The sequence below is a fragment of the Oncorhynchus tshawytscha genome, linkage group LG05 (assembly GCF_018296145.1).
Source record: "Oncorhynchus tshawytscha isolate Ot180627B linkage group LG05, Otsh_v2.0, whole genome shotgun sequence".
In the NCBI taxonomy this organism is placed as follows: Eukaryota; Metazoa; Chordata; class Actinopteri; order Salmoniformes; family Salmonidae; genus Oncorhynchus; species Oncorhynchus tshawytscha.
The window spans coordinates 59,438,821-59,466,529 of NC_056433.1; the positions used below are offsets into that span (position 1 = coordinate 59,438,821).

The window sequence follows — 27,709 nt, forward strand, 5'->3', positions numbered from 1 at the left end:
TATTTATAAAATGCAAGTAAACCGCCAAATAACAATTACATCAAACATACTCACTCTCTCTCACCCCCCCCCCACCACCACACACACACACACACACACACACACACACACACACACACACACACACAGTTACAGTGCACATACGTATAACACACACGACACCGTACCAAAACACACAAGCACCAGATACCCTACAACCTCCTACTGAAGTTGATTCAATTCCAGGCTCGCATTCTAAAAAAGGAAATTGGAGATATATATAAAATAAAATAAAGAAAGGACTGTGTGGCATCAACAAAACACTCAGAAGCTAATTGTGAAAATGTTTATTCCTACTGCTTTTTCCCCCACCTGTAGATGTCTGTGTATGCAAGAGTCATTGAGTGTATGTTCGTGTGGGCTTCTCACTAGCCTTTCGCTCTCCTCTTTTTTTTGCCACAACAGCAAATATCCTGTTGGCGCAGGATGCCGGGCCGTATCTGGCCCTAAAATCGATAAGGCTCCTGGCTAAGGGCTCCCATTCATCTCTTGGCCATAAAATTTGATTAGCGCTGACTACAGCACTGCAGGGAGATGGGGCCGATAGGGCAGGGCTGCAGAAGACAGCATTCAATTTTTTCATCCACGCTCTCTCGCTCCGTCTGTCTCTTAGCCCAGGCTCTCACTTTTCAACATAGAGCTACCCAGGCTTGTATGCCTACACATTAGACAGCAGGAATAGAATTCCGCTGCCGGTTGACTCCTTTTTAGTATCTTGTTTTCTCTCTCTGAATTAGATCGGAATGACAGAACTGATGAAGCTCCAATCAGAGTTGATAAAATTAAACAAATGCCCTCGGCAGCAGCCTGAGCGGTCCGCAGACATGAAACACGCGTTCTGTTCCCTCACACAGTATCTCTGTGGCATGTGACCACTGCTCTCAGCCAATCCGAGAGCTCAACGCATGCAAGTGGCTAGCGCTTCTCAGTGCTGTGATGAGGAAGCAGGTATGAAACAAACAACTCTTCTGAAGGTCTAGGATACAACAAAACTTGAAATCATTTGGAATTGTGAGCTACGGACACATTCTTTTTTAAATACCCATAAAAGTGTGCATAGAAATTTGAATAAAGGCAGACAGGTTAATAGTAACAGTCAATAAAGAAAATATGTGTATATTTGGAATGCAGTATACAGTATTAATACAAATTCAGGGAAATCCACCACCTACCTGTGTCTCCCGCACATTTTCCACTGTGAAGTTGAACCAAACTCTGAAGCGAGGGTTACAGGTGTCAGGTCTGATGAACAGATCAAACTCAAATTCACTGATGTAATCAACACGTCCAAGGTTACCTGAGAAAATGAAGATCACATTCAGGAATCATTTCACATCCTGGCAAGTAGTCTAGTTGCCAGTTATGCCTCAACTAGATGCTTTTGAAAATGTGATGCATAACCCCCCTTTCCAAGATTAATAGATTTCAAGATACTACATATGCTGCTTACTGAAATAAATCTGAAAATGTTATATTTAGAAAGGTCTTCATTGATGCATTTATGTTGCAGGCATCTCCTTCACCACTCATGTAGCTAGAACCTTGGGATATATTTTCCATTGGATTCATTAAAATTCAAGTGATCAACTTGTTATCCGTTAGATGTGTATATAATGTATCAGACACGGATGGGAGGACTAACCCTGTCCATCCCTCACCATAGCCTCTCCCTGCAGGCACAGCGACAGTGACAATACGTGGGATGAAGAGAATGGAACTTAGCTACTGTTCAGGTGAAAAATGGGAAAGCTTTGAATGGTGGTATCTTCAAAATAACAAGCCATCAAAAAAAAATTCATTTAGCTTTAATTTGCAGGGCTACATATATATATATATATATACATATATATATTTCACAGCACGGATCTATCCACCGCTGTGTGATTTATACAATGTCAAATAAGCCTAGACCAGAGGCCCGGCTTAGCCCACTGGCTCGCAGACAGTTAACTCCCCAGGCAAGAGGACAACCTGCTTTGCTCTGCTCCGCGTCCCTCAGCCTGTCCATGTGGTGTGGATGGAGTGTGGAAGCGACCGACCACCTGGTGCCAGGTAGCACAGAGCTAATTATCGACAGATGGGGTAACCACCACACTGTCAGAGCAGATCGCTCTCCTTCTGCCATCTGAGAGGGCTAATCCACCCGCTTCCTGAAAATCCCTTCACTCGTCATGCTGTCCACAGAAATACCATCATCTACCAACCCTCACAGGAAACTGCATGTTGCTCCTGTATGAGCTCTAAAATATATGCTTTATTATTTTTTATACAAATACATCAAAGACCCCACTGGGAAATGCAATATGGATTATGGACAACAGAACCCCTACAGAATATGATCTGGAAATCATTTTGGAAGTGTCTTACAAATTGTATGCTTATTTTGTAACACATGATTCTGTATTTACATGTCTGCCATTCTCTAACAGCTTTGCTGTTGCACTAATGGCTACTGGCGTTTCATTCCAACACATTGGTTGCAAAATGGAAATGCTCTCTGCAAAAATGAATATTGGCACTCTAACTGATTACACTGTGACTGTAGCTCTTGTGAACAATGCTAGAGCTGTAAGAATACAAATAGGGGTCAGACATAGTGAGAGCTGTTCACAACTTATCAGACACCTATGGCAAAGGTTGATAACTGACCTTTACTGTGCCCATTACATGAACGAACACTGTGTGCTTGCACTCGTGTGTAGTTTAATGTAATGTATCATCACAGCTATTTCATTTAATGACACACCACCTAGCCTACCCCATAGCACAACATATTGCTACACTTGGTGGTAGTTGGGAGAAGATAAGTGAAACACACTGTACCACAAACCAAAGACACATCTGTTTTACAACCCTTACTTGAAATAACCACCTACTGTACAAACCGACTGAGAAGTGTCAGGTGCTGGCAAAGCAATCCAGAGCCATAGTTGTTAGCTGAAACAAGCACAGCTGCAGATAGCATGGTGGGGATATGAGAACTGCACCTGTTCCAACCAGATGTGCTGTATAATCTATCATCTCTAATTCCAATGTCTTAGCGATGTATCTGGTTTGCCCTACCAAATATTAGCTATTAGAGGACGCAGATAGCCTCTAAAGGTTGTTTCATATGGAAGTGTGGATATCACAGCTACTGTTTTTGTTGACTGATTTATTTAAGCTACTTTCACTATTCAAATTAATACAATTGAAGGATGTATCTACAGGTTTGTAAACTACAGACATGTAAACATGGACTAAACATAAGTGTGTTAAAAATAAATGTCAAGAGATTCTGAAGCTTTTTAATGGCATATGATATGAATACAACTTTCTAAATATACATTAAATAATGACTAAGTCCATTGAATCTGTCATATGGCTCCAAATAGCACAAGGCTGCAACTAAACCGAAACCTTGTGTACACTAATGCAACATCATAAAGAGCTATCAAAATCTCACTAACTCTCTGGCTCTCTCACTCAGACTGCAGCCAGAGTCCTTTCCATTCGTTTGGCATTTCAGGACCATGGACAGCGGATAAGCATATACAGTAGGACTTTCTCAGGCACAACTACAATAAGAGGTTCAGAGGAATTTCAACGAAAGCACTGAAGGTCTTCATTGAATGGCATGCCACTTATCTCCTCTTCATTGATGAAAAAAAAAGAGTCAAACCAAAAGTGCATTTACCATACCACAAACCGGTGAGGTAGAAGTTACCCATCAGAAAAGTACCAGACAAATACAAAGATGATGAACCAACTTTTAAAACAAGCTGAGGATGTCATTGCAGGGAGATAGAAAATGCTATCTCTACTTCAAAGCACAGTAGCCACGCACTGCTAGGTTATTGAGCTTGATGCTTGAAGACCTGAAGTGAGGGATAGCACAGGCCTCAAGGTTAGAATGGCATGTTCAGCTTGTGGAGCAGGGATATGACACAGTATTGATTTTAATTGTAATTTTATGGTGGCTAACTCCAGATTCCAATGCTGCAGTACTAATCAATTCCATATTATTCAGTATTTAACAAACATAAATGGCAAACAGACCTCTCTAAATCCTAAAGCATAAAAAGACCATCATATTGGTAGCCTATGGACTACTTGGAAAAGTGAGAGTAGTGACTTATCTAAAGTTGTTTTATTAATTTGCACAAAGATGCAGTCAAACTATAGTGTAATTAGTGTAGGCTACACTAGGGGAAAGAGAAAGATAAAGAGGGAGCAAGCAACAGAGAAAAACATCAGTTATCTAATAAGAGTTACTACTGCAAGGCTTGTGTGTCTACATTCGTCCTTAGTGGAGGTTTCATAAGTTATGTTCCATATCAATCATCTATAAAAAAATTAATATAAAAGAGAGTCGCACACATAAACTCCCAGTCATTTATTGGGTAAATCACCAACGTTTGGGCATCACTGTGCCTTCAGGGTAATATCATGAATACTTGAACCAGGTTATGTAGACAAACAGTGCAATTAGTGCAACCAATGACAATAGTGAGGGGTGGGTCATAATTATTAAGTTAATTAGAATGAATTATATATCAATCATCAACCATTGGGAGAAACATATGCAGCACTTACAATTTAATAAATTGGGTTTCAACAAATGGCCTAACTGTAAGAACCCACCCAGTGGGCTGAGTAAACCTACTAAAGGCTTTGCTGTCCTTTGAAAATCAGTTTAAACATGACAGGTTCTCCATAAGGACTCCGTAGTTTGTACGAAACCACCTCTCGTTCTCTCTCGCTTTCTAGTCTCTATATCTTTATTTTCTTAATTAAAAGATTGGGGGAAACGGTGAACCATCTGAATGTATACCGGTTTAAGTGAAGACACACCATGTGTCTCTCTTTCTCTCCACTACTGCTGTGTGCTGTCCAAACTCCCACGATTTGAGTACTTTGTTCCCCCATTATAAATATTTGTTCATGTTTCCCAAAGTTCAAATCAATTTATGTTACATTTATATTCCATATAATCTTAGAGTAATTACTGGCTAGCGCTACCCAATCTCATTCCCTTTCCAGATATTGCAACATTGTCAATATTTCTGTCAAATTCGGTACACAGTAAGTTGCATTTCTTTTTCTATTTCCTCTCCTCTGAGTGGGTGCAAGCTTAAAGTGCACATGAACATTTGCTAGTTCATTTTATACCCAATAAATGTGCTTGTGTCAAATTTTCAAAGCAGTCTGATCCGATACAAAAGTACAAAAGCTTGTATGAAATTTAAATGACAACAAAATGTGATGCTTTGTTTGATCACATGCATTTTCAAAACATGTTTCAAAATGTGAGATCCCACCATAGACTGTAGGTGTTTCTCAATATGCATACTACGCTGCTCCACACTATCATGCTCCGAGTTCAGTCTCCAAGGAAGTTCTCTTGAGTACGTTCTTGTGAGGATGAGAGTGTGGAGAACTCATCAAATGTTACATAAGAGAAGCAACTGCACTCTGTGCTACTTACGGTATTACCTTTGACCAATACAGACGAAACAAGATACATTTTTACTTCATAATCATCAGCCAAGCAAGATTAGCAAATGTCTATATTTTCAAGTAATGTGGTGGCGGCATCATGTTATGGGTATGCTTGTCACTGGCAGGCAATGGGAGTTTGTCAGAATCAAAAGAAATATGAAAGGAGCAAAGCCCAAGTAAAAAAATGGGAAACCTACCTCAATGTTTTAAACCCTGGGATAGTTTTTTGTATTTGAAATAAAAATGCATTATGACACCTTTTGGTTTTCGCAATGGCATTGACATATGATGACAAACCAAATGCGTTTGAAGAATCCTTTTAGTCTTCTTCTAATGCATCTTAAGGGGAAAATAATCGAAAAGTAACAGAAAGTGATATGATTACCGTACCAAGTTTCGATTCTGTGGAACATGGTTTCCGAATATATACGCAAAACAATGCTTGATTCAAAACTTACAAGTTTTTCAATTTAAAATTATTTTACAAAATTCTTGCCACAAATATAATGTTAGGTAATGGGGCATACAACCAGCTCAGCTCTGCAGATTTTGCTACGAAAAGGCAGAATCACTAGATCATTAATTTTTGTATTGCCCATATGTAGCTTGTATCTGGTCACAATTTCAGGTACGGCTGGAAAATCACAACATTTATCTAAAAATAACCCTACAAATAGCACTGTTGGGAGATTTGGAAAACCATTGTCAATCGATCAACAATATAATAATACTTTTAGTAAAAATACTTATCTTTAACTCACAATCTGTAGATACTATAGAATGCAGGCAGGTTCAGAATTTATGTGAAACAACTCAGCACAGTTAAAAAAATATATATAGCACCTGGAAATCACAACATGGCGGTTTACAGAGATAGGTGGGATGGACTGAGAGTAGCAGAGGGGTAGATTTAGAAGTTCATGTTCTATAATATACAGTTGAATTCGGAAGTTTACATACAGTACACCTTAGACAAATACATTTAAACTCAGTTTTTCACAATTCCTGACATTTAAACCTAGTAAACATTCCATGTCCTAGGTCAGTTAGGATCACCACTCTATTTTAAAAATGTGAAATGTCAGAATAATAGTAGAGAGAGTGATTTATTTCAGCTTTTATTTCTTTCATCACATTCCCAGTGGGTCAGAAGTTTACATGCACTCAATTAGTATTTGGTAGCATTGCCTTTAAATGGCTTAACTTGGGTCAAACGTTTCGGATAGCCTTCCACAAGCTTCCCACAATAAGTTGGGTGAATTTTGGCCCATTCCTCCTGACAGAGCTGGTGTAACTGAGTCAGGTTTGTAGGCCTCCATGCTTGCACGTACTTTTTCAGTTCTGCCCACACATTTTCCATAGGATTGAGGTCAGGGCTTTGTGATGGCCATTCCAATATCTCGACTTTGTTGTCCTTAAACCATTTTGCTACAACTTTGGAAGTATGCTTGGGGTCATTGTCCATTTGGAAGACCCCTTTGCGACCAAGATTTAACTTCCTGACTGATGTCTTGAGATGTTGCTTCAATATATCCACATCATTTTCCTGCCTCATGATGTCATCTATTTGGTGAAGTGCACCAGTCCCTCCTGCAGCAAAGCACCCCACAACATGATGCTGCCAGCCCTGTGCTTCACGGTTGGGATGGTGTTCTTCGGCTTGGAAGCCTCCAACTTTTTCCTCCAAACATAACGATGGTCATTATGGCCAAACAGTTCGATTTTTGTTTCATCAGACCAGAGGACATTTTCCCAAAAAGTACGATCTTTGTCCCCATGTGCAGTTGGAGCAGTGGCTTCTTCCTTGCTGAGCGGCCTTTCAGGTTATGTCGATATAAGACTCGTTTTACTGTGGATATAGATACTTTTCTACCCGTTTCCTCCAGCATCTTCACAAGGTCCTTTGCTGTTGTTCTGGGATTGATTTTCACTTTTTCACCAAAGTACGTTCATCTCTAGGAGACAGAACGCGTCTCCTACCTGTATGACGTCTGCGTGGTCCCATTGTGTTTATACTTGCGTACTATTGTTTGTACAGATGAACGTGGTACCTTCAGGCATTTGGAAATTGCTCCCAAGGATGAACCAGACTTGTGGCGGACTACAATTTTTTTTCTGAGGTCTTGGCTGATTTCTTTTGATTTTCCCATGATGTCAAGCAAAGAGGTACACCTCCAATTGACTCAAATTATGTCAATTAGCCTATCAGAAGCTTCTAAAGCCATGACATCATTTTCGGGAATTTTCCAAGCTGTTTAAAGGCACAGTCAACTTAGTGTATGTAAACATCTGACCCACTAGTATTGTGATACAGTGAACTATATGTGAAATAATATATCTGTAAACAATTGTTGGAAAAATTACTTGTGTCATGCACAAAGTAGATGTCCTAAACAACTTGCCAAAACTATAGTTTGTTACCAAGAAATTTGTGGAGTGGTTGAAAAACGAGTTTTAATGACTCCAACCTAAGTGTATATAAACTTTCGACTCCTAAACAACTTGCCAAAACTATAGTTTGTTACCAAGAAATTTGTGGAGTGGTTGAAAAATGAGTTTTAATGACTCCAACCTAAGTGTATATAAACTTTCGACTTAACTGTATATATGACTGAAAATACAATGTATAATGATTAAATACTATCTATCCAGATGTAATGTACAGTGCATTCGGAATATATTCAGATCCCTTGACTTTTTCCACATGTTGTTACAGCCTTATTCTAAAATTGATTAAATTAAATGTTTTCCTCTTCAATCTACACACAATACCCTATAATGATGAAGGTTCACATGTGCCTTGTTGCAAACAGGATGCATGTTTTGGAATATTTTTTATTCTGTACAGGCTTCATTCTTTTCACTCTGTCAATTAGGTTAGTATTGTGAAGTAACTACAATGTTGTTGATCCATCCTCAGTTTTTCTCCTATCACATCCATTAAACTCTGTAACTGTTTTAAAGTCATCATTAGCCTCATGATGAAATCTCTGACTAGTTTCCTTCCTCTCCGGCAACTGAGTTAGGAAGGAGGCCTGTATCTTTGGAGTGACTGGGTGTGTTGATACACCATCCAAAGTGGTATTTATAACTTCACTATGCTCAAAGGGATATTCAATGTCTGCTTTTAAAATGGTTGCCCATCTACCAATAGGTGCCATTCTTTGCGAGGCATTGGAAAACCTCCCTGGTCTTTGTGGTTGAATCTGTTTGGAATTCACTGCTAGACTGAGGGACTTAACAGATAATTGTATGCGTGGGGTACATAGATGATGTAGTCATTCAAAAATCCTGTTAAACACTATTATTGCACACAGAGTGCAACTTATTATGTGACTTGTTAAGCACATTTTTACTCCTGAACTTATTTAGGCTTGCCATAACAAAAGGGTTGAATACTTATTGACTCACGACATTTCAGCTTTTCATGTCTTCATTTCTAAAAACATAATTCCATTTTGGCATTATGGGGTATTGTGTGTAAGCCAGTTACAAACATTTTTCAATGTAATACATTTTAAATTCAGGCTGTAACACAACAAAATGTGGAAAAGGTGAAGGGGTATGAATACTTTCTGAAGGCAGTGAAGGCCTATGGGCCTATACATGATGCAGTCCACTATGATTTGAAAAAGTAGCAAAAAAAATGCAATGCACTATTTGTTGCCTTTAGACTGCACACGCTGGGCATCATTCACAAGTGATAATATTCTCACCCATCAGACTATTCTCAATATAATCTGGTCTTTACATATACTAAATAATATATTTGTGAAATGAGTTTTGATTTAGAATTACCATGCACCTGTCAGAACAAGGGCAGGGTAAAAAAACGTAATCCATACGCACTTGAATAACGAATGGAGGACGCTCTCCCGTGGTTCATTTTCATGCCAGCCAGGTAGGTTACCTCAGTTATAAAGCAAAGCAATGTGCTTAATATAAGGAAAGTTGAGAAATAAATATAGTTGGCCTAGCCTATACAAAGATGATGGGATCCTCCTCTTTTTAATAGACAGCATCAAAACGTGTTTTTCTCACTCAATTGCACAGCCTATAGAAATGTTGAGCAAATATAACCCTTATTTCATTCCATGCATCAACCAGCTATGGGGAGCTGGCTCTGTGCAACAGGTGATCCTATTCCGCTCAAACTCAATGTCAGGGCTGAACTGTTTGATTTGATTTAGTTTGCATTGATGTCAGAGTGATTAAATGGGACAATAGAGCCCTGAGTACCAGGTCATTAGCAAGTGGCCTAATGACCATCAGCGGCATCAGAGCACAGTTTTGGAGAAGACTAGTAACCATGACTCAACAGTCACATGGAATTTGACTGCGGTCATGACTCGTGACTGCCGGTGATACGGTCACCGTAACAGCCCAAGGGAGGACGATTTTTTTAATGAGTATGGTCTTATTTCTATTACAGCATACTGAATGACTGTCATTCATATTCCATTTACCCAGCTCAAGGTAACATCGATAGGTTTAAGCTACTACATGATACTCAAATTTGTCCTATATCCATCATGATGTTGCAACAACCTAGGCTACAAATTAAAGTTTATAATGTAGGTGCACATGTCGAGAGACAAATTGCAGTAATCAAGGTGACATTGACACATTCAATACCGCCTAGAAAGTTTCTATTGGACAAATTCAGGCAGGTCCCTCCCTGTTTCGTTCTGTTTGTAGTAGCCTAAACCTTAGCAAGCTAAACATCTGCACCTGAACCTGGCTGCCTCCTACAACAACTGCTACCAGGTCTGTATTTTACACCAGTAAACTGGTTTAATACATTTACTTATGTGCTTTGTTAAAAAAACACTGTTCATTTGACAGTAACATGGGAGCTGCAAAACCTGTAACTGCAGAAGTGTGCAAAATGGCAGCCAGTGCATGGGTAAGGCAAGAGGAAGGTCATTCACACATGGACTCACAGGAGAAAACATGGCTAATCTAATCCCATTACGGAGGTACAAAGGAGAGCAGTCACAGTGCTCAGCCCACACAATGTGACAGCCTGTAGCTGCTCTGGATGGATGGCCTGTGTGCCTCTGCCATGCAGATGTATCATGCAGCATGCCCGGGGTGCTGTCTTCAACAGAGCCATAGTAATGTAGATAGTTGTTTTCAAATGCATTATTTCAATGATTGATTTATGGCTGTACTTGTGATGACTTCCATTTAGGGTAGCCTAACTAAAATGATAAATAAACATTTTCCACAACATTTTGCTCCCCCAGAAATGTCCTTTCGGCACAATAAACAGAATAACATACAGTATGTGTCTAAAATGAAAGAGTATAAAAGGCTTGAGAATGGAAATTTACTTTACACATGAAGACAAATTGACTGCTCACATGAAGTGAAGTGTTGAAAATCAATTTTCAATACCAACACCAATAAATTGCTGAATATTGCTTGATAAAGTAATGTCTTGTGGTATTATTGGTATGAAGCACTTTACACTGACAACTGCATCTATACTGAACAAAAATATAAAACGCAACATGCAACAATTTCAATGATTTTACTGAGTTACAGTTCATATAAGGAAATCAGTTAAATGAAATAAATAAATTAGTCCCTAATCTATGGATTTCATATGACTGGGCAGGAAAGCAGCCATGGGTCGGTATCGGCCCACTCACTTGGGAGCCAGGCCCAAACAATCAGAATTCGTTTTTTTCCCACAAAAGGGCTTTATTACAGAAATAAATTCTCCTCAGTTTCATCAGCTGTCCGGGTGGCGGGTGGCTGGTCTCAGACGATCCCGCAGGTGAAGAAGCCGTATGTGGAGGTACTGTGCTGGTGTGGTTACACGTGGTCTCCGGTTGTGAGGCCAGTTGGACATACTGCCAAATTCTCTAAAACGACGTTGGAGGCGGCTTATGGTAGAGAAATGAACATTCAATTCCCTTGCAACAGGTCTGGTGGACATTCTTGCAGTCAACATGCCAATTGCACGCTCCCTCAAAACTTGACACATTTGTCTAAAGGCAAAAAACACCCCTGTAATTTCCACCTCAAAAATGTGTACACAAAAAATGAGGGCTGGTCAAAGACATCCATCTGTCTTTTTCCTGGGCTTTCCTCCGTGATACAAACTTTACTGGAAATTAAAAGGGACTTCTGAGAGTGGGAACCTTTTAAATGTATTTTTGCTATGTGCTCCATTTCATTATTGGAAAACACATCAGTTTGCCCCTGGTGTGAGAATTTCAGGGTACAGACAACTGATAAAGACGGAATTGATTCCATCCAGCAGAGGTGTCTCAGTTTAGACCTGAGGCAAAATGTCTGTCCTTGCACTTTTCCTCCAGTATCTAAAGGCAAGTTGTCAAAGAGAAAACATCAATCTCTTGCTTCAGGACTTCTAAAAAGCAGTTTTTCCTCTACCTTATCATTAAATAGGGTGGCAGGTAACCTAGCAGTTAGAGCGTTCGGCTAGTAACCTGAAAGGTCACTGGTTCGAGAACCCGAGCCAACAAGGTGAAGAATCTGTCGATGTGGCCTTGAACAAGGACAAAACACTTAACCTCCAAGGTCCACACAAACTCTCTCACAGGTGTCAAAACATAGCGAATTTAAATACTTTATTGTTAGAACTTTAAACTATATTACATTTTTTTGCATTAACAGAATGCCAAAGACAGCCCTGAAAAGACAGTGAATCTGTATGTGAAAAAAAGGAGATAACAACTGAAGTGGAGAGAACAAGGTAAACAACATCATCCCTTTATGAAACCATTTGAGCACCAGCAAACTCTAACAGATATTAAAATGGCTCAGCCTGGGGATACCAGTGAGATATGCAGCCCACATATTTGGCACAAATGATGTAAAAGCCTGTAAATTCAAAAGAGACCACATTTTCTCACTGCCCTTTTATAATCATTTTCAAAAGACCCTAAAGCAAGTATCTTACATCCAGAGCAGTTGGTATGGTAATGGGTCATACTCATAGTGATGCATGTATTCTTAGTAAAACTGGCTTTGTTGTATTATCAAATCTCAGCCAGCCAATGTGTTAGCCCACAAGTTCTTGTCACATCAAGCTAGCCCTTGACATGAGCCTGTAAAAGCACTTAAATATGATCATCTTTACATTTATTGATTTCTGAAGCCTTACATTATCAGGTTTTACCAGAGGAATCTATAGTAAGCTTGTGCATTGTTTTTGTTTTGTTGCGTTTGTGTTTTCCTCTCCTCTTATCATTTTGTGCTATGCAGTGGTGGCCTCTTCAGAGAATAAATACAAGTCTGTTCCAATTTCATGCTATCTTCTTACAAGTTAATTATGTGGAGGCCTACAAAGGACAAGAGAGGCTTTGGCAGAGGGACAACAGTCCAGGTCTCGTCTTTGTTGTTTTGTCTGTTTTGTTTCTTCTTCTCCCAGACACACTCTCCCTCTCTTTTTCTCTCTCTCTCTGCCTCTCACAACACAGGGGAATAATCTTCCCTGCAGAGAGTTTGGAGATAAAAACAGAGAGAGCTGAAGGGTCCTTGGCGAGCCCAAGGCAAGGAGAAGGTCAACAGGACTGCTAAGAAGGGCTGTTATCATCTTGGTAACATGTTATCGGGAAGCCTGCAGTCCTGGTTATTTACAGTTATTGCTCCTTCTGGGTGCACACTTCAGTGCTTGGGGCTGGGCTGATTGAGCTGTAATGAGTTCAGGAACACAGGGAGTGGGCAAAAGAAAAGGGGAGAAACAAGGGAGACTAGAAATCAACGGCCATACCAATAGGTCAGCAAAAAAAAAAGTTTCACTGAAAAGTGGAGACAAAAGGAGAGTGAACTACTAGTACGGCTCTTCTCTCCATGCACGTCCTTCCATTTGAAACCAAACAAATCTCCCCAATAGAAGAGGAGAGGGCAGGGTCCCCAATGAGGCCCCTGGCAGGTAATCTGACAGTAAGTGACTCTTGACATTCAATACAGTGTGACAGAGAGGGAGGTGCCAACCCTCAGAGTCAAAGTCACAGGCCAAATTGAGGATCAACATCACTGCTATGAATTTGCTCAAAAATATTTCTATTTTTTTTACCTGCACCTGTCCAGTATTGTGTGTTAATCGGATAGGCCCATAGTTAAGGGGAGGTTGAAGTGAATCTGAGAGTTGAGCTAGTCGGGAAGAGGATGTCTGTAAATCCCAGTGTGGTTTCCAACCGTCAGGAGCAACGCTGAGGAAATCTCTCATTGTGAAACAGCTTTTCAATCTGGGGAATTACACAAAGTGCTGCTACTGTCAATGCACTGCCAGCTTTACACAAAAATGAAAGGACAGGAAAAAGGCTATATTGAAAGTCATTCAAAAGGCTTGGCAGAGGATCAGGTTTTTGTGCAATCACTCTGGCAAGCTGTACCCAAGCATGGTGCAATTACTTAAGAGAAATTAAGCAACAGAGCAATAAATATCTATATAACAAAGTAAAAAAGTACAATGAAAATAAAATATTAATAATAACTTCTTTTTTTTTAAATACCAGAAAGGCAAAGACAACACATCCACAGACATCCTAATCTCTATTAAATGCATTGGATGTAAGAGAAGATGCATATTTTGGACAAAATCTTTTATCAAGAAAGAAAATAGTGAAGAGGGACGTTTTAGCTGAATTCTTCATCACTGCAGGAAGTGCAGATCCCAGAGGTTTCCAAGAGCAGAGCACAGATTTAACATTCTTCAGAAGAGGGATGCAAAGTGTCCCTCTCATTAGAAAAAGATTGTTCAAATACTCAAATAGCCCTTATTCACAGCCAGTGGGCAGTCTCAAATAGTTTTTCTGGTAAATGTTGGAGTCCATAGAGGCATCTCACATTCGCTAGAAAAGCCTTTCAAGTTTTTTGAAGACACAAATCGCTCACAATGTGATGCCTATGTATGTGAAGGGCCAGGCTTGCATCAGAAAATAAGCTGTCTGTCATGACATTTTGACCACATAAGTTTTTATGTCCATCCATGTCAAAACCAGATAAGATTAAATCAATTTGTTGACTTGTCTGTACTGCATATCATGGCAACGTGCTATTGGGAAATGGGATTAATAATTAGCTTAGTCATAACAATCATAGAGCTATGCACATTAACCTACATCAAGACTAGTTGTTTAGCCTTGAGCATTTCAATAAAATCTTATAGGCATACATCCACTATCCTCATGTGTCAAAATAAAATCAGGGCAGAAACATTAAAAAGCGCTAAAATCCCATTTCTACCAAGATGGCATTCATAGGTGGTTGCCCCATCAATGAATATTGTAGCGGCAGAAATTGAATTATAGCCTAGCCTTTGAGAATATGATCGTCTAATAGCTTCACAACTTCTCTCCCAATCTGGCAGAACCCGGCCTGCATATTATGCACAGTGTTTGGCAGAGGGAAGACAGAAACAATATAAAGTCATTATCCTGGTAGGAAGCTCTGTCAAGTCTACCTACCCTGAAGCAACTGGTCATCACTAACAAATGCAAACCACTGAAAGCAGTTGTACCTGGCTAAATATCCTATATTCTATTCCCGCCTGTGACATCAAAGTATCTCTGCAATATTTCAACTAAATTATTTTAAAGGGGATACATACTTACATTCAATATGAGATCTTGTTAAACCTTTATGTGGTGTACATTTCAATGTTGTCTACTATGAATAGCGGAAGACAGACGTCTGTATCAAAATCTCATGTATTCTATCAAAATAGTCTTATTTTGCACTTCACTTTACAAACATATTCTGCGCATGAATTTGTGATATCAAACAAAACCTGACACATGACTGAAGCTCATCTCAGGAAGGCATTCTAAATAAATCAGCAAAATAAACAGAGGCAGCTTAAAAAACATGAACTGCTAAAGTGTTACAAATCCTCGCCATTTTCCCAAACTGCACCCTCTTGCCTCAGATGAGAAACGACACGTTTGCCTAGAAACTGTGTTTATGGAATCAGGATTGCTTGGAAATGAATTACTCCATCATTGGAGCTCTGCGTTCACACACCACAAGAGCAATAGAAGCTTGTTGCCGTCATGTTCACTTACAACATATTAACATTGAGAGATTGAGGAGAAGCATGGACCCTGAGGACTATGACCCAAAGGCTCAGAATCCCCATACTACCATCTCTGGATCATTTAGAGACAACGAAAAATATGATTCATCACAGCCAAACATCCTGTACAAGCACACAAACACATGTCAACACTAAAGGGGAGCAAGCCAACATCAACCTAAAACACATTTTTATGTCTTTATGTGCAGTTGAAGGAAGTTGAAGGTAGTGTCACAAGCCATTGTTAAAGATGATGATACAAAATAGAAAAAACGTATGGTTTTTTTCATTGTTTTATCTAAACCAGATCTATTGTGTGTTATTCTCCTACATTCAATTCACATTTACACAAACTTCAGAGTGTTTTCTTTCAAATGGTACCAAGAATATGCATATACTTGGTTCTGTGCCTGAGCTACAGGCTGTTAGATTTGGGTATGTCTTCAGGCGGAAATTGCACAAAGTAGGGGGGTAGTTCTAAGAGGTTTAACTAGTGTTAGCACAATGACTGGAAGTCTACCCAAATAGTATCCATCTGACTCTGGGTAAGTACAGTAGAAACAGGGCTTAATTGCCAAAATATAATATTATCCCCTTTAGAAGGGTTCATAAGCAATAATGGCAATAAAGTGTATGACTGTTTCATTATAAAATAATATGCATAAATTAACCTTTTCTACCTATCGTTAAAGCACCACCATGTAGAGGAAACATTTGCCAGCAATGTGAATATTCTGTTCAAACAATTACCCTACAAATCTTACAAAACGTTTGTGTGGTTACTAGCATTTTGTGACATTTTGAGAACAAGAGGCCAGCTCAATATTTTTATGTATCTCAACAATCAACAATTAACTTTCAAAATATTGAAGATGTTTGTACTACTTCTGCCAGGAGAAGTGTCTGTGTCAGAGCAAACTGGGCCATGTGTTCCCTCTCTGATTAGATGAAACCAAGAGCGGCAGGCGAGAATGTCAGACAGGATTATCGCCCGTTTCATTTGCTCTGCTTTTGCACAAACCTGATATCACCTCCCCTGCCTCGCTCAGTGACATTGCACAGACACATATGATAACTGAGACTACTGTAGCTTGCAAATATTATGACACTAGATGGGACTCTTCTGAAACGTTTGCTCTGCTCAAACGTGCAATGAGAAAATGGAGCCAGTATTCTTACAATATGTATTTTTTTTGTACATCATTAACATAGTATTTTACCTGTGCAAAGTGCATTCTACAGACTAGCAAGGGGATTGGCAAAGATGCTGCTCATGCTGTGACCCTGGGTTAAGTGCAATGGCTGCCCATGTCTCCAGAGCTACAAAGCTCTACGCCTGCTTAAGCGTAGCACCTTAATCTTGGGATGTTTTGTTTCCTTCAGGGCCATGCCTATATAACGACACAACACTCACTGGGTATCAGATGGGACGTAAAAGGAAATAAAAAATGGACAAAAAAAGTCCAGAAAAGAGGGCGAGAAAGCAAGGGAATGGACATAGAAAAATGTAATAATATAAATAAATATATTTTAACTCATAGTTATAAAGGGTTGATAAATAGAATAAATCAAAAGGAATAGTCTAGCCGACTCTCACTTGACAGCCCAAATTTATCTCCATAATCTCCTCCCGACTTAAAAGAAGAAGAAAAAAAGCTTTTAAAAAAAAGAAAGAAAAGTGAAAAGACCATTTAGTGTTTTGGGCAGTGAAGCCAATCCAATACCAAGGACAAGTAAGGGAGACGGAGAGGCTAGATTTCCTCTCAATACATCAGAGTCATAGCCTAAGTGTTACTGCACAACAAAATATTCATCTGGAAAACCCATAACTCAGTTAAAGTTACATAAGCTTATATAAGACAAAGTTAAAACATGAATTTTAGCCTATGTGGAATGGCTAGCTAGTGACTGTAAGATGCAATGACATCCAATATTATACCCACGGTCCAAAGATAAATAAGCAACTTTTACAGTATATCCTTAATTTAATTATATTTGGTTACCAATCTAATCAGAAATCACAATGCACAGCTTTAGATCTGCTTTTCCTTTTCAGAAGAAAAACAAGTTTTGTCTACTGCTTTCCGCTATGTTATGTTTTAATCACATTTTAGTCTTGGAATAAAACCAACAACAGGACATCAGGAGTGGCACTGTAGCTCAGCCCTCTCCAAACCACTTGTGCTAAGCATCTTGCTTGATTGTTAAAGCGTTTCCTTTTTCTTTAATCAATGAAGACCCAACTGTCTTGATTCATGGGTACTCTGGAGTATATAAATGTCTTCTGACAAGCTTGACTGCATTTCCCCCCAGCATTCGTTCAGTTCCTGTTTAGTTTTTCTCCTCTCTAAATGTTGCTTTGGCTCTGGCTATAATCACTCATCCTGTAGATGGGCTCTGCAATTGCAACATGAACACTTCTGAGAGAAGATAAGGCAAGATAGATTCCGTAAAATGCTTGGGAAAAGAAAAAACAATTAAACCTTCATCAGCAGTGAACAGTGCAGGAATTGTTCATAGTGTTTATCCTCATTAGTAATCTCTCTGCAGAATCCTTTTAGTCCATTTTTTTACAGTTTTCTATTGTTCACTGATTCCAAAAATATTTTTTCATCTATTATCATTACTGTGCATGATTTCAAATCCACGTAGCAAATCCATGAAATGCATCAGAGGTTCCATACTTTCTATAATGTCTATGGCGGATACATTCGTTTTGCATTTGGAAACAATTGTATTATCAAGAATAAACATAAGTATATTCCCTACCTTTGCTTATTCATTCAGTTGCTACTTACTCCCCTCAGACTATGTTAACACATTTATTCGGCATTTCAGAGGTATCCGTGTCATATAAAAACAAAACTTCCATTTAAAATAATTAGTACACAATCATTTGGTGTTATTTTGTCATTCTTTGATGTCATTTAGCAGTCAGCAGTGCAGAAAATGTAAATTGTATCTGTTACAATGTAGCCATGTAAAAGTTGCATAAATTACATTTGTTTTCTAAATTTGGATAAAACATTTACATCACAAACGATTAGAAACACAAAATGCCACATGAATAAACATTACGGTACAGAAATTGCTATATTTTGGAAGGAAACCCCTCCCTACACTCTTAGAAAAAAAGGGTTCTTCAACTGTCCCCATAGGAGAACCATTTTTGGTTCCAGTAGAACCCTTTTTGGTTCCATGTAGAACTTTTTTTTTCCATGTGTAAAATGTTCTACATAGAACCCAAAAGCCTTCTTCAAAGGGTTATCCTATGGGGACAACCAAAGAACCCTTTTAGGTTCTAGATTGCACCTTTCTTTCTAAGAGTGTATATGCGACAGGTAGCCTAGTGGTTAGAGTGTTGGGCCAGTAACCAAGCGTTGGTAAAAATCTGTTGTACTGCCCCTGAACAAGGCAGTTAACCTACTGTTCCTAGGCCGTCATTGTATATAAGAATTTGTTCTTACACTGACTTGCCTAGTTAAATAAAGATTACAAAATAAATATGCAGTGTTATCTCAGTAGGAAAAACAACACTATGCCTCGTCTGATAGGTGGGCACAGGATTTGCCCAGAGCACGAATGAGGTGCATCAGCCTGATATTCCATGAAAATGGTGAAAGCGAGTGGCAGACGCATGCAGGCAAAACAGTTGATGAAGTGTGAAGGGAAATGGCTTCCAACAGCAGTGGATGCTGTGGTGGACTCAAGGTATCTGCATAGCAAATACAAAAACAGTCGCTAGCGCATCCAGGTCTGTGAAAAGAGCATCTGTTTCGACTTGATAAATCCCCTTTTCTTATTTCAGTTAGACTTTTTCACTGTTCTCTGGCATACCATCATAATATCCCCACTTCTTTATCTGTCTTATTACTAATTCCCTCAACTCACATGACAATATCAAAGCTGTGGCCTGAGAAAGAGGAATAATGCTAAATAAAAACAACAGTGACATACAATAGGTCTATAACAAAATACAAAGTTTGTTCAACTGCTACTTAGACAAAAGATGTTGGCAATTACAGCTGATTTTGGATATTACAGCCGAACTCATAACAATCAATGAGGCTTAATGAGTTGTGTCTGCAGTCAGTGTGAAACAAGTCAATTAGAGGATTTTACAGGTGCTGCATATCCCACAATGGAAGGTCACATGAATATGTGAGTCAGAGTTCTGTTGTAGGGTACCGTACGCTTATCACTTAACCTTACTAAATATCTGCGATCTCCAAAGCATTTACTTTGATTCGGTCTCCCTCTCCATGCAACTTGATGTCTGAAGACCAAGTTCAGGTAATAATCAATGATGGCTTAATAACTTCTGTGAATGGTCAACAGGAACAGTAAAACAATATGTTAACACTGTCAGTGTCATCCTTTAATGAGAAACACAGTGCTGGAGGCAATCAAGCCATTGACCACCTAAATTCAGAATCCACAAAAAGATGTAGGATTCAATTGAATACCTACAGGCAGCTCTCAAAGTTCATCATTAGATCTGACAAGTACTTTATTATTAATATATTTGTAGGAAAGATTTTCCTACAAATATAAGCTACAGAATGGTTTAGCTAAATCCTAATTGTGCACAGATGGATGCACAGGTTGAATTCTGGAAAATGATTCACTGTATAGAATATTTCTAATTTATTCTAATTTGACAGTTCAAATTATTTCTGCTTATTCGTAAAACTAATGGAGCTCATTTGATTTGTGATTGGTGACTAATATTACCAATGTAAAGAATTATGTTTCAAGCACTAATCCGCTTTCACATTAAAGCAATGCCATAATTCTGTCTGACATTGATAGAAAATAACTGTCAAAGTGACAACCATTTCATTTCTCCATGTACACATCGTAAAACTAATGATAAAGGTCCAAGTAATAATAGATACAAATATGTTCCTTTCTCTAAATAAAAACCCATTGATTAATAAACATCCATAAAAAAAATGAAATTGATGGGCTAAAGAGATCATTATAACTATTAAAACTCAATTAAGCATATAGAAGTCTTTGACAATTGACATTGTTTTTCATACCTCCATATCTACAGAACCATCAATATGGTTTTAATGACAGCTTGAGGAAATAGTCATTATTTTTTCTATACTATCAAAGTCTGCATTTTCTTGTATTATCTTAAAAAGCAAAGGAAGAGAGGACTGCTGAAGCTAGTGTGACTCAGAGACCTGTGGGCTGCAATGCCTATGAAAATATATACCACTGACATAATCTGCATATGGTTGACAAGAAACTGAATTATGTCTCATCTAAATGTAAATTAGGGGTTTTATACATTTAGTAAATGGCTTACATTACCGTAGTCTGTTTTAATAAACCAATTAGAATGTATTACCAGGGATACTAAAGAAATAAAATAAAATCTCTAGTTTCTAAAATGTATGCAAAATGTTGACAGCTGTCCTACAAAAAAGTGGCAATATTGGCAGCATGAACCTCACTGAGTGATATCTCTGCATAAATTCAAATAAATGTCTGCTTGAATTCACATGTTTCAGGCAATAAATTGTTTGAGGTGAAGTGATCCATATAGTGATCCGTACAGTAGCCTCTATAAGGGTATTCAAATGTTCTTCCTGTCAGTGTCATATTATATAACAAATGCACGAATTGGAAATGTGAGACCTTCACAGATATCACTGTCACTACATGTAATATGGATGCTAGTTATTTGACCATGCAGTGAGTGATACTGTCTAGATATTGATGTAATCTAAAGGGTAAATTTAAGCACTACATCAACAGTAGATATTCAACAGTAGATATTGATCTTGAATCTTCTTGGCAAACGAACATGTTTTAAATATGCTTACACCTTGGTAATATGAAAGTTATTCTTCTTCAGTGAAAACACATTGATATTGAATGTGTGTTGCTACTCAAGGTAGGCAATGCCAAATCGCTGGATTATGAATAGTTCTCTTCGTTTCTCAATTCCACCAACAAAACAAACCACAATTCTTTATGAACAGTGAGGGCTAAGTCCTGAAAAAAACATATCACTCCTTGTGAAATGTATTGACAGATACTCACCATATGACCACTGAAGTGAAAAATTACTTTTCATCATTTAGTCCTAATAGGAGACCTGTTGGCTTATAAGTGGTTAAAATAGTTAGCCTAGCTGCAGTGTTGCTTCGTTGAAACAGCAACACAACATTAATTTGACATTTAGCGTAGTTCAATTCCTCTCAGTTTCCAACTTTAGTAATGCATTTACTGGAAAGAGATTAATATCAATTCCATAAATCATTCAGGAGAATTTCCGGACCTAGAGACATCTGGGTAATGTTATACATGTTAGCGGATCTCAGTCTGAGAGCTCAACGCCCATTAATCAATGTCTGAGGTCCTCCGAGCATGTCATCTGGGAAAATAAGGAAACTTATTTAAAAACCCGTAAGAAGCGTAAGTCTCCTGATTATTTATTAATATCCATATCAACCTCCTAAAACATATGTTTGGCTACTCTCCTCTCTATTCACTCCCCTTTGACAGGCCACATGCATAGCCGTTTTAATCTTCATTTATAACTCGGGATCGAGCATAGCACTCACTTTTAGACAAATCCTCAAATCCTCATGGCTTCCCAGATCTTAGTTAGAAGCTCTTTGTTTATCTCTTAACTTTCAAACCTCTCACCTGTTATGTGGTGCCATGGTGTGACTGACAATACCATATGATATTATAGTAATACCCTATCATATTAATTTCATTTGATTGACAGTGCCGTTCGGTAGTATAAGCTTACCTTAAAAAATGGTGTCTAATAAACCTCTAACCACTTGTTTATTCAGTATTATGTCTGGGAGAAAAACACATAGATTCTTCTCAGAAGTTTCACATTCTATCCAAATAAACAAAGTCAAAAAATAAAAATCAACTTAAAAAGTCTATCCTCTGACAGCTGGGCCAAACAGCACAGAATCACAAGTTAAACTTCATCTCTGCACAGCCAGAAATTGGTTGCCTGCCAAGAATATGAAAGCTATGTCTCATCTGTTGAAGACCCTGAACCTAATCTCCCAGCAGAGAATGATATTGTGAATGTTCCACTGGCCCACTGATTCACTGTCACTCCAGCCCAGAGTCACTCTCTTTGCTGCCCACTTGACCTTGTCACAGAGGAAAGCACTTTATTTTCATTGCAGTGCCATTCATTTGGTTGAAAAGTTCAAAACAAAGGCCATTTACAAAGCATTCTGGAACATATTAACTTGTTTAATTACAGTCTTCAACTAGGAAGATGGACAAGGTAAAAGAGCAGTGACTCACTTAGAACCTTTTAATTTTTTTGTTACCCTTTTCTATAGCTAATTAACCATTAAAAGACACAATCAAAGAAATGATTTAGGCCTAGTTGTATAGAATATTCTGCTTTTATTAATAGGCAATGTTTAATATAATTTCACTAATTCGATAGGATGCAATTCAAATCACAGAAACATATCTAAGGAAATAAAATTGTTTCGTAACTGAAGTATATGAGATCTGTAAAGGAGGATCAGAGGATCGCACTACAAAACAACCTGTTTGGGTGCATGTGGGTCTTCCTGTATATTAGTAAACAATAAAAATAAAAAAATAGGCTGAAAATGTAATACAGTACCCAGAAATGTGGTATATAGTGACGAATTACCTGTCAACCTGCCTTGCACCAGCAGGCATAGCCTACATTATATTCATTATTTACTATAGCCTAAGTCTTATGCTGCCCTTTTTAAATTGAGGGATGACAATAATATCATCATAGAATGATCACTTAATAACACTGGATTGTTTTGTGATCAAAATAGAATTACATAGCCTATAACTACTTAAGCTAGGTAAAAGAAATTCTAAATTAGCCTAATTAGCTTAGATAAGCCTAGTCTGTGGATGTATTTACAAATATTGTGATAAATGTATCAAATGTTACAGTAGTTTAAATTGTGATATTACACCTCATTACAGTTTGTACTTACCACTCTCGAAGCAAGCATCAAAGACAAGGTGGCCTTTCCGTGGAACTCCTGTGTATCCTGGTGGAGTCACCATCAGCTTGTTCACATTGCCCACTAAGGCATCCTCTCCTCCAGCTTCACTGCCTAGGACAACCACATATCACTTGTCAAACAACTTAATCTGAACTAAAATCTATTAAACACCCCACCATTCTAAGGATATCACATGCGGTAAATATCATATTAAGGCTAGATATCTCAATATTTTCACACTTTGTGCCTTATCAGAAGTAGATACAGTATGACAAGATTTCTTTCGTGCATCAAATGTGGCTTGCCTGCCTTATGCATAGTAAGTAAGGCATGGTGTTGGCAAAGCCTTAACTGAGGTCACCTTGCAGAAATATATCTACTTGTATTGTATTAGAACTAAATAAAAACCTCAAGACAACAAAAAGGCGTGAAATGATTTATTTTGGTGTGTTCAGAGATTTCACTATTGTAAACAAATGGTGTTACTAGCTAAAACTTCACAACCTTTAAAAGCTATAGCCAGGTCTAACAAGTGCTTGGTCTGCTTTTTTGACAGGTGCTAAAGCAGGTGGTTAAACAGCCTATGCTATTTGGAGTGAAACAAACTGTCCTTTACCTGCAGATAATGCATGAATAATTATCAAGTGTCCCTGATAGTGTTGCATTTAATTACAGTACATTCTAGGTAGCTAATATGTTGTGCATGTTAACCTACACATGTGGATTAGGATTTAACTCTATGAACTCAGGTCTTGTAATTGTAGACTAGAAAAGGACATTTAAATGTGGTGTGATGTGCTTGCTAGTCTTGAAGTATTTATGGTTGTGATGTAGTGGTAGTGACAGCAATGGTATTAATAGGGTTTTCAAAGGCTATGTGTTAGTTATAGTGACCTATTTTTGGGTGGTTTGTAGGTGTGGAGTCGTTATAGTCAGTGGTGTAAAGTACTTAAGTAAAATATACTTTAAAGTACTACTTAAGTCGTTTTTGTGGGATATCTGGGCCTGATTGCGTAACATCTTAAGTGTTTCTCTTAAGGCCATACTTTAGGGCTTTTACCATAGTTTGAAGGCATGCATGGCAGAAAGAGTATCTGGCATGATTCACTGACTAAATGTCTCTTCAAAGTGATCACATTTATTTTGTTAGATAGCAAAACTTCCACAATCAACACAGGATAACAAAACTGCTTCAGAAGAAAATAAACCAAGTTTGTAGCCATGGATTTTGCACCTTCCAATGTTTAGCTAAGTACCCAGTTGGTTGATGTTTTCCTTTTGTAAACAAGGCTGATGAAAGCAACATTCACCTCCACAAATGATGTTTACACTGATATCCATACTGAATTAAGCAGTTAAGGGACCTCATGGGCACCCTTAACTTTTTCACTTAATTTAAGGGGGACATTCAGATTAAAATGTTTTGTTCAAGTGACTTACAGTTAAGAAAACTTTAAGGGAAAGATGAGGGGAAAATTAACTTTAGGTGTTTTATGCAACCGGGCCCTGTACTATTTATATTTTGGACAACTATTACTCCACTACATTCCTAAAGACAATATGTACTTTTTACTCCCATACCTTTTCCCTTACACCCAAAAGTACTTGTCATTTCGAATGCTCAGGCAGGACAGCAATATGGTCCAATTCACGCACCTATTAATATAACGCGTTGTCATCCCTAGTGCCTCAGATCTAGGGGACTAACTAAACACAAACTCTGCGTTTGTAAATTATGTCTGAGTGCTAAAATTTTTAAAACAAGAAAGGTGTGCCGTCTAGTTTGCTTAATATACCGAATTTCATGTATAGCATTTACTTTTACTTATTACTTTTTCACAAGTATGACAACTGAGTATGTTTTCCACCACTGTACTTAAGTACACTTAAAACCATACACTTTTAAACGAGTAGTATCACTTTTACTTGAGTCATTTTCTATTAAGGTATCTTGACAATTGAGTACTTTTCCCACCACTGATTATGGGCTAGTATAGTAGGCTAGAGTGAGTGTTATGTCATCATTAGGTGTTTATAAGCTCTCAAAATAAAATTGTTTGAACATTCTGAAAGTTTTGTGGCAGTGATTCAGTTTAGAGTGTTGAAGCCTGCATTCCACCATTGAAATGAACGGGGATACAATAAAGCACACTATTCCAGACTGGTCTGCTCGTTTTAGAGTTTGAATGGCGTTTCTAGCTTAAACGTTTGAAGACTAGACAGAACTTTTGCCCATTCAATTCTATGGCCCCTGAAATGCATTGGGATTAATACAAACGTGGTTGTAGTGTGAAAAGTAGTGTCAAAGCAACAGTTCCAATACCAGTCGCCATGTTTTAAATGATTTGCATAGTTAAATTAAACACTTTTTAAAAAATTATAGTATTTCTTTAATAGGCAACTCAACTGCCTGGGAGAGCATATTTTTCAAGAGTTCGTAAAATTATAAAACCTATTAGTCATTTCTTCATTATCAAATGATGTCTTAGAAGTCAACAACATTTTACAACCTTGTAATTTCCTATTTTATACACAATTACTAAAAAAAAAAATTGGTAAATTAGGTTTGGTTTTGCACACATTCAAATCAAATCAAAGTTTATTTGTCACGTGCGCCGAATACAACAGGTGTAGACCTTACAGTGAAATGCTTACTTACAGGCTCTAACCAATAGTGCGAAAAAAAGGTGTGTGTATGTGTAGGTAGGTAAAGAAATAAAACAACAGTAAAAAGACATTTGAAAATAACAGTAGCAAGGCTATATACAGACACCGGTTAGTCAGGCTTATTGAGGTAGTATGTACATGTAGGTATGGTTAAAGTGACTATGCATATATGATGAACAGAGAGTGGCAGTAGCGTAAAAAGAGGGGTTGGCGGGTGGTGGGACTCAATGCAGATAGCGCGGTTAGCCAATGTGCGGAAGCACTGGTTGGTCGGGCCAATTGAGGTAGTATGTACATGAATGTATAGTTAAAGTGACTATGCATATATGTTAAACAGAAGTAGCAGCAGTGAAGAGGAGGGGATGGGTTGGGGGGGGGCGTACACAATGCAAATAGTCCAGGTAACCATTTGGAGTCTTATGGCTTGGGGATAAAAACTGTTGAGAAGCCTTTTTGTTCTAGACTTGGCACTCCGGTACCGCTTGCCATGCGGTAGTAGAGAGAACAGTATATGACTGGGGTGGCTGGGGTCTTTGACAATTTGTAGGGCCTTCCTCTGATACTGCCTGGTATAGAGGTCCTGGAGGGCAGGCAGCTTTGCCCCAGTGATGTACTGGGCCGTACGCACTACCCTCTGAAGTGCCTTGTGGTCGGAGGCCGAGCAATTGCCGTACCAGGCAGTAATGCAACCGGTCAGGATGCTCTCGATGTTGCAGCTGTAGAACCTTTTGAAGATCTCAGGACTCTTTTTAGGACTCTTTTTAGTTTCCTGAGAGGGAATAGGCTTTGTCGTGCCCTCTTCACGACTGTCTTAGTGTGTTTGGACCATGATAGTTTGTTGTTGATGTGGACACCAAGGAAATTAAAGCTCCCAACCTGCTCCACTACAGCCCCATCGAGGAGAATGGGGGCGTGCTCGGTCCTCTTTTTCCTGTAGTCCACAATCATCTCCTTAGTCTTGGTTACGTTGAGGGATAGGTTGTTATTCTGGCACCACCCGGCCAGGTCTCTGATGTCCTCCCTATAGGCTGTCTCATCGTTGTCGGTGATCAGGCCTACCACTGTTGTGTCATCTGCAAACTTAATGATGGTGTTGTGCCTGGCCATGCAGTCGTGGGTGAACAGGGAGTACAGGAGGGGACTGAGCACGCACCCCTGGGGAGCTCCAGTGTTGAGGATCAGCGTGGCAGATGTGTTGCTACCTACCCTCACCACCTGGGGGCGGCCCGTCAGGAGGTCCAGGATCCAGTTGCAGAGGGAGGTGTTAAGTCCCAGGTTCCTTAGCTTAGTGATGAGCTTTGAGGGTACTATGGTGTTGAACACTGAGCTGTAGTCAATGAATAGCATTCTCACATAGGTGTTCCTTTTGTCCAGGTGGGAAAGGGCAGTGTGGAGTGCAATAGAGATTGCATCATCTGTGGATCTGTTTGGGCGCTATGCAAATTGGAGTAGGTCTAGGGTTTCT

The 27,709-nt window shown here is 38.7% G+C and overlaps 1 protein-coding gene across 1 annotated transcript in view; it reads right to left on the reverse strand.

Annotated features, from left to right (window-relative positions):
* agbl4 (AGBL carboxypeptidase 4) overlaps positions 1-27,709 on the reverse strand; it is a 400,664-nt gene that overhangs the window by 370,226 nt on the left and 2,729 nt on the right. The window contains exons 2-3 of the mRNA XM_024421584.2: positions 23,566-23,688; positions 1,212-1,336 (exon numbers count right to left, since the gene is read on the reverse strand). Of these exons, the coding sequence (XP_024277352.1) occupies positions 1,212-1,336; positions 23,566-23,688 (248 nt within the window). The remainder of the gene's footprint in view (positions 1-1,211; positions 1,337-23,565; positions 23,689-27,709) is intronic.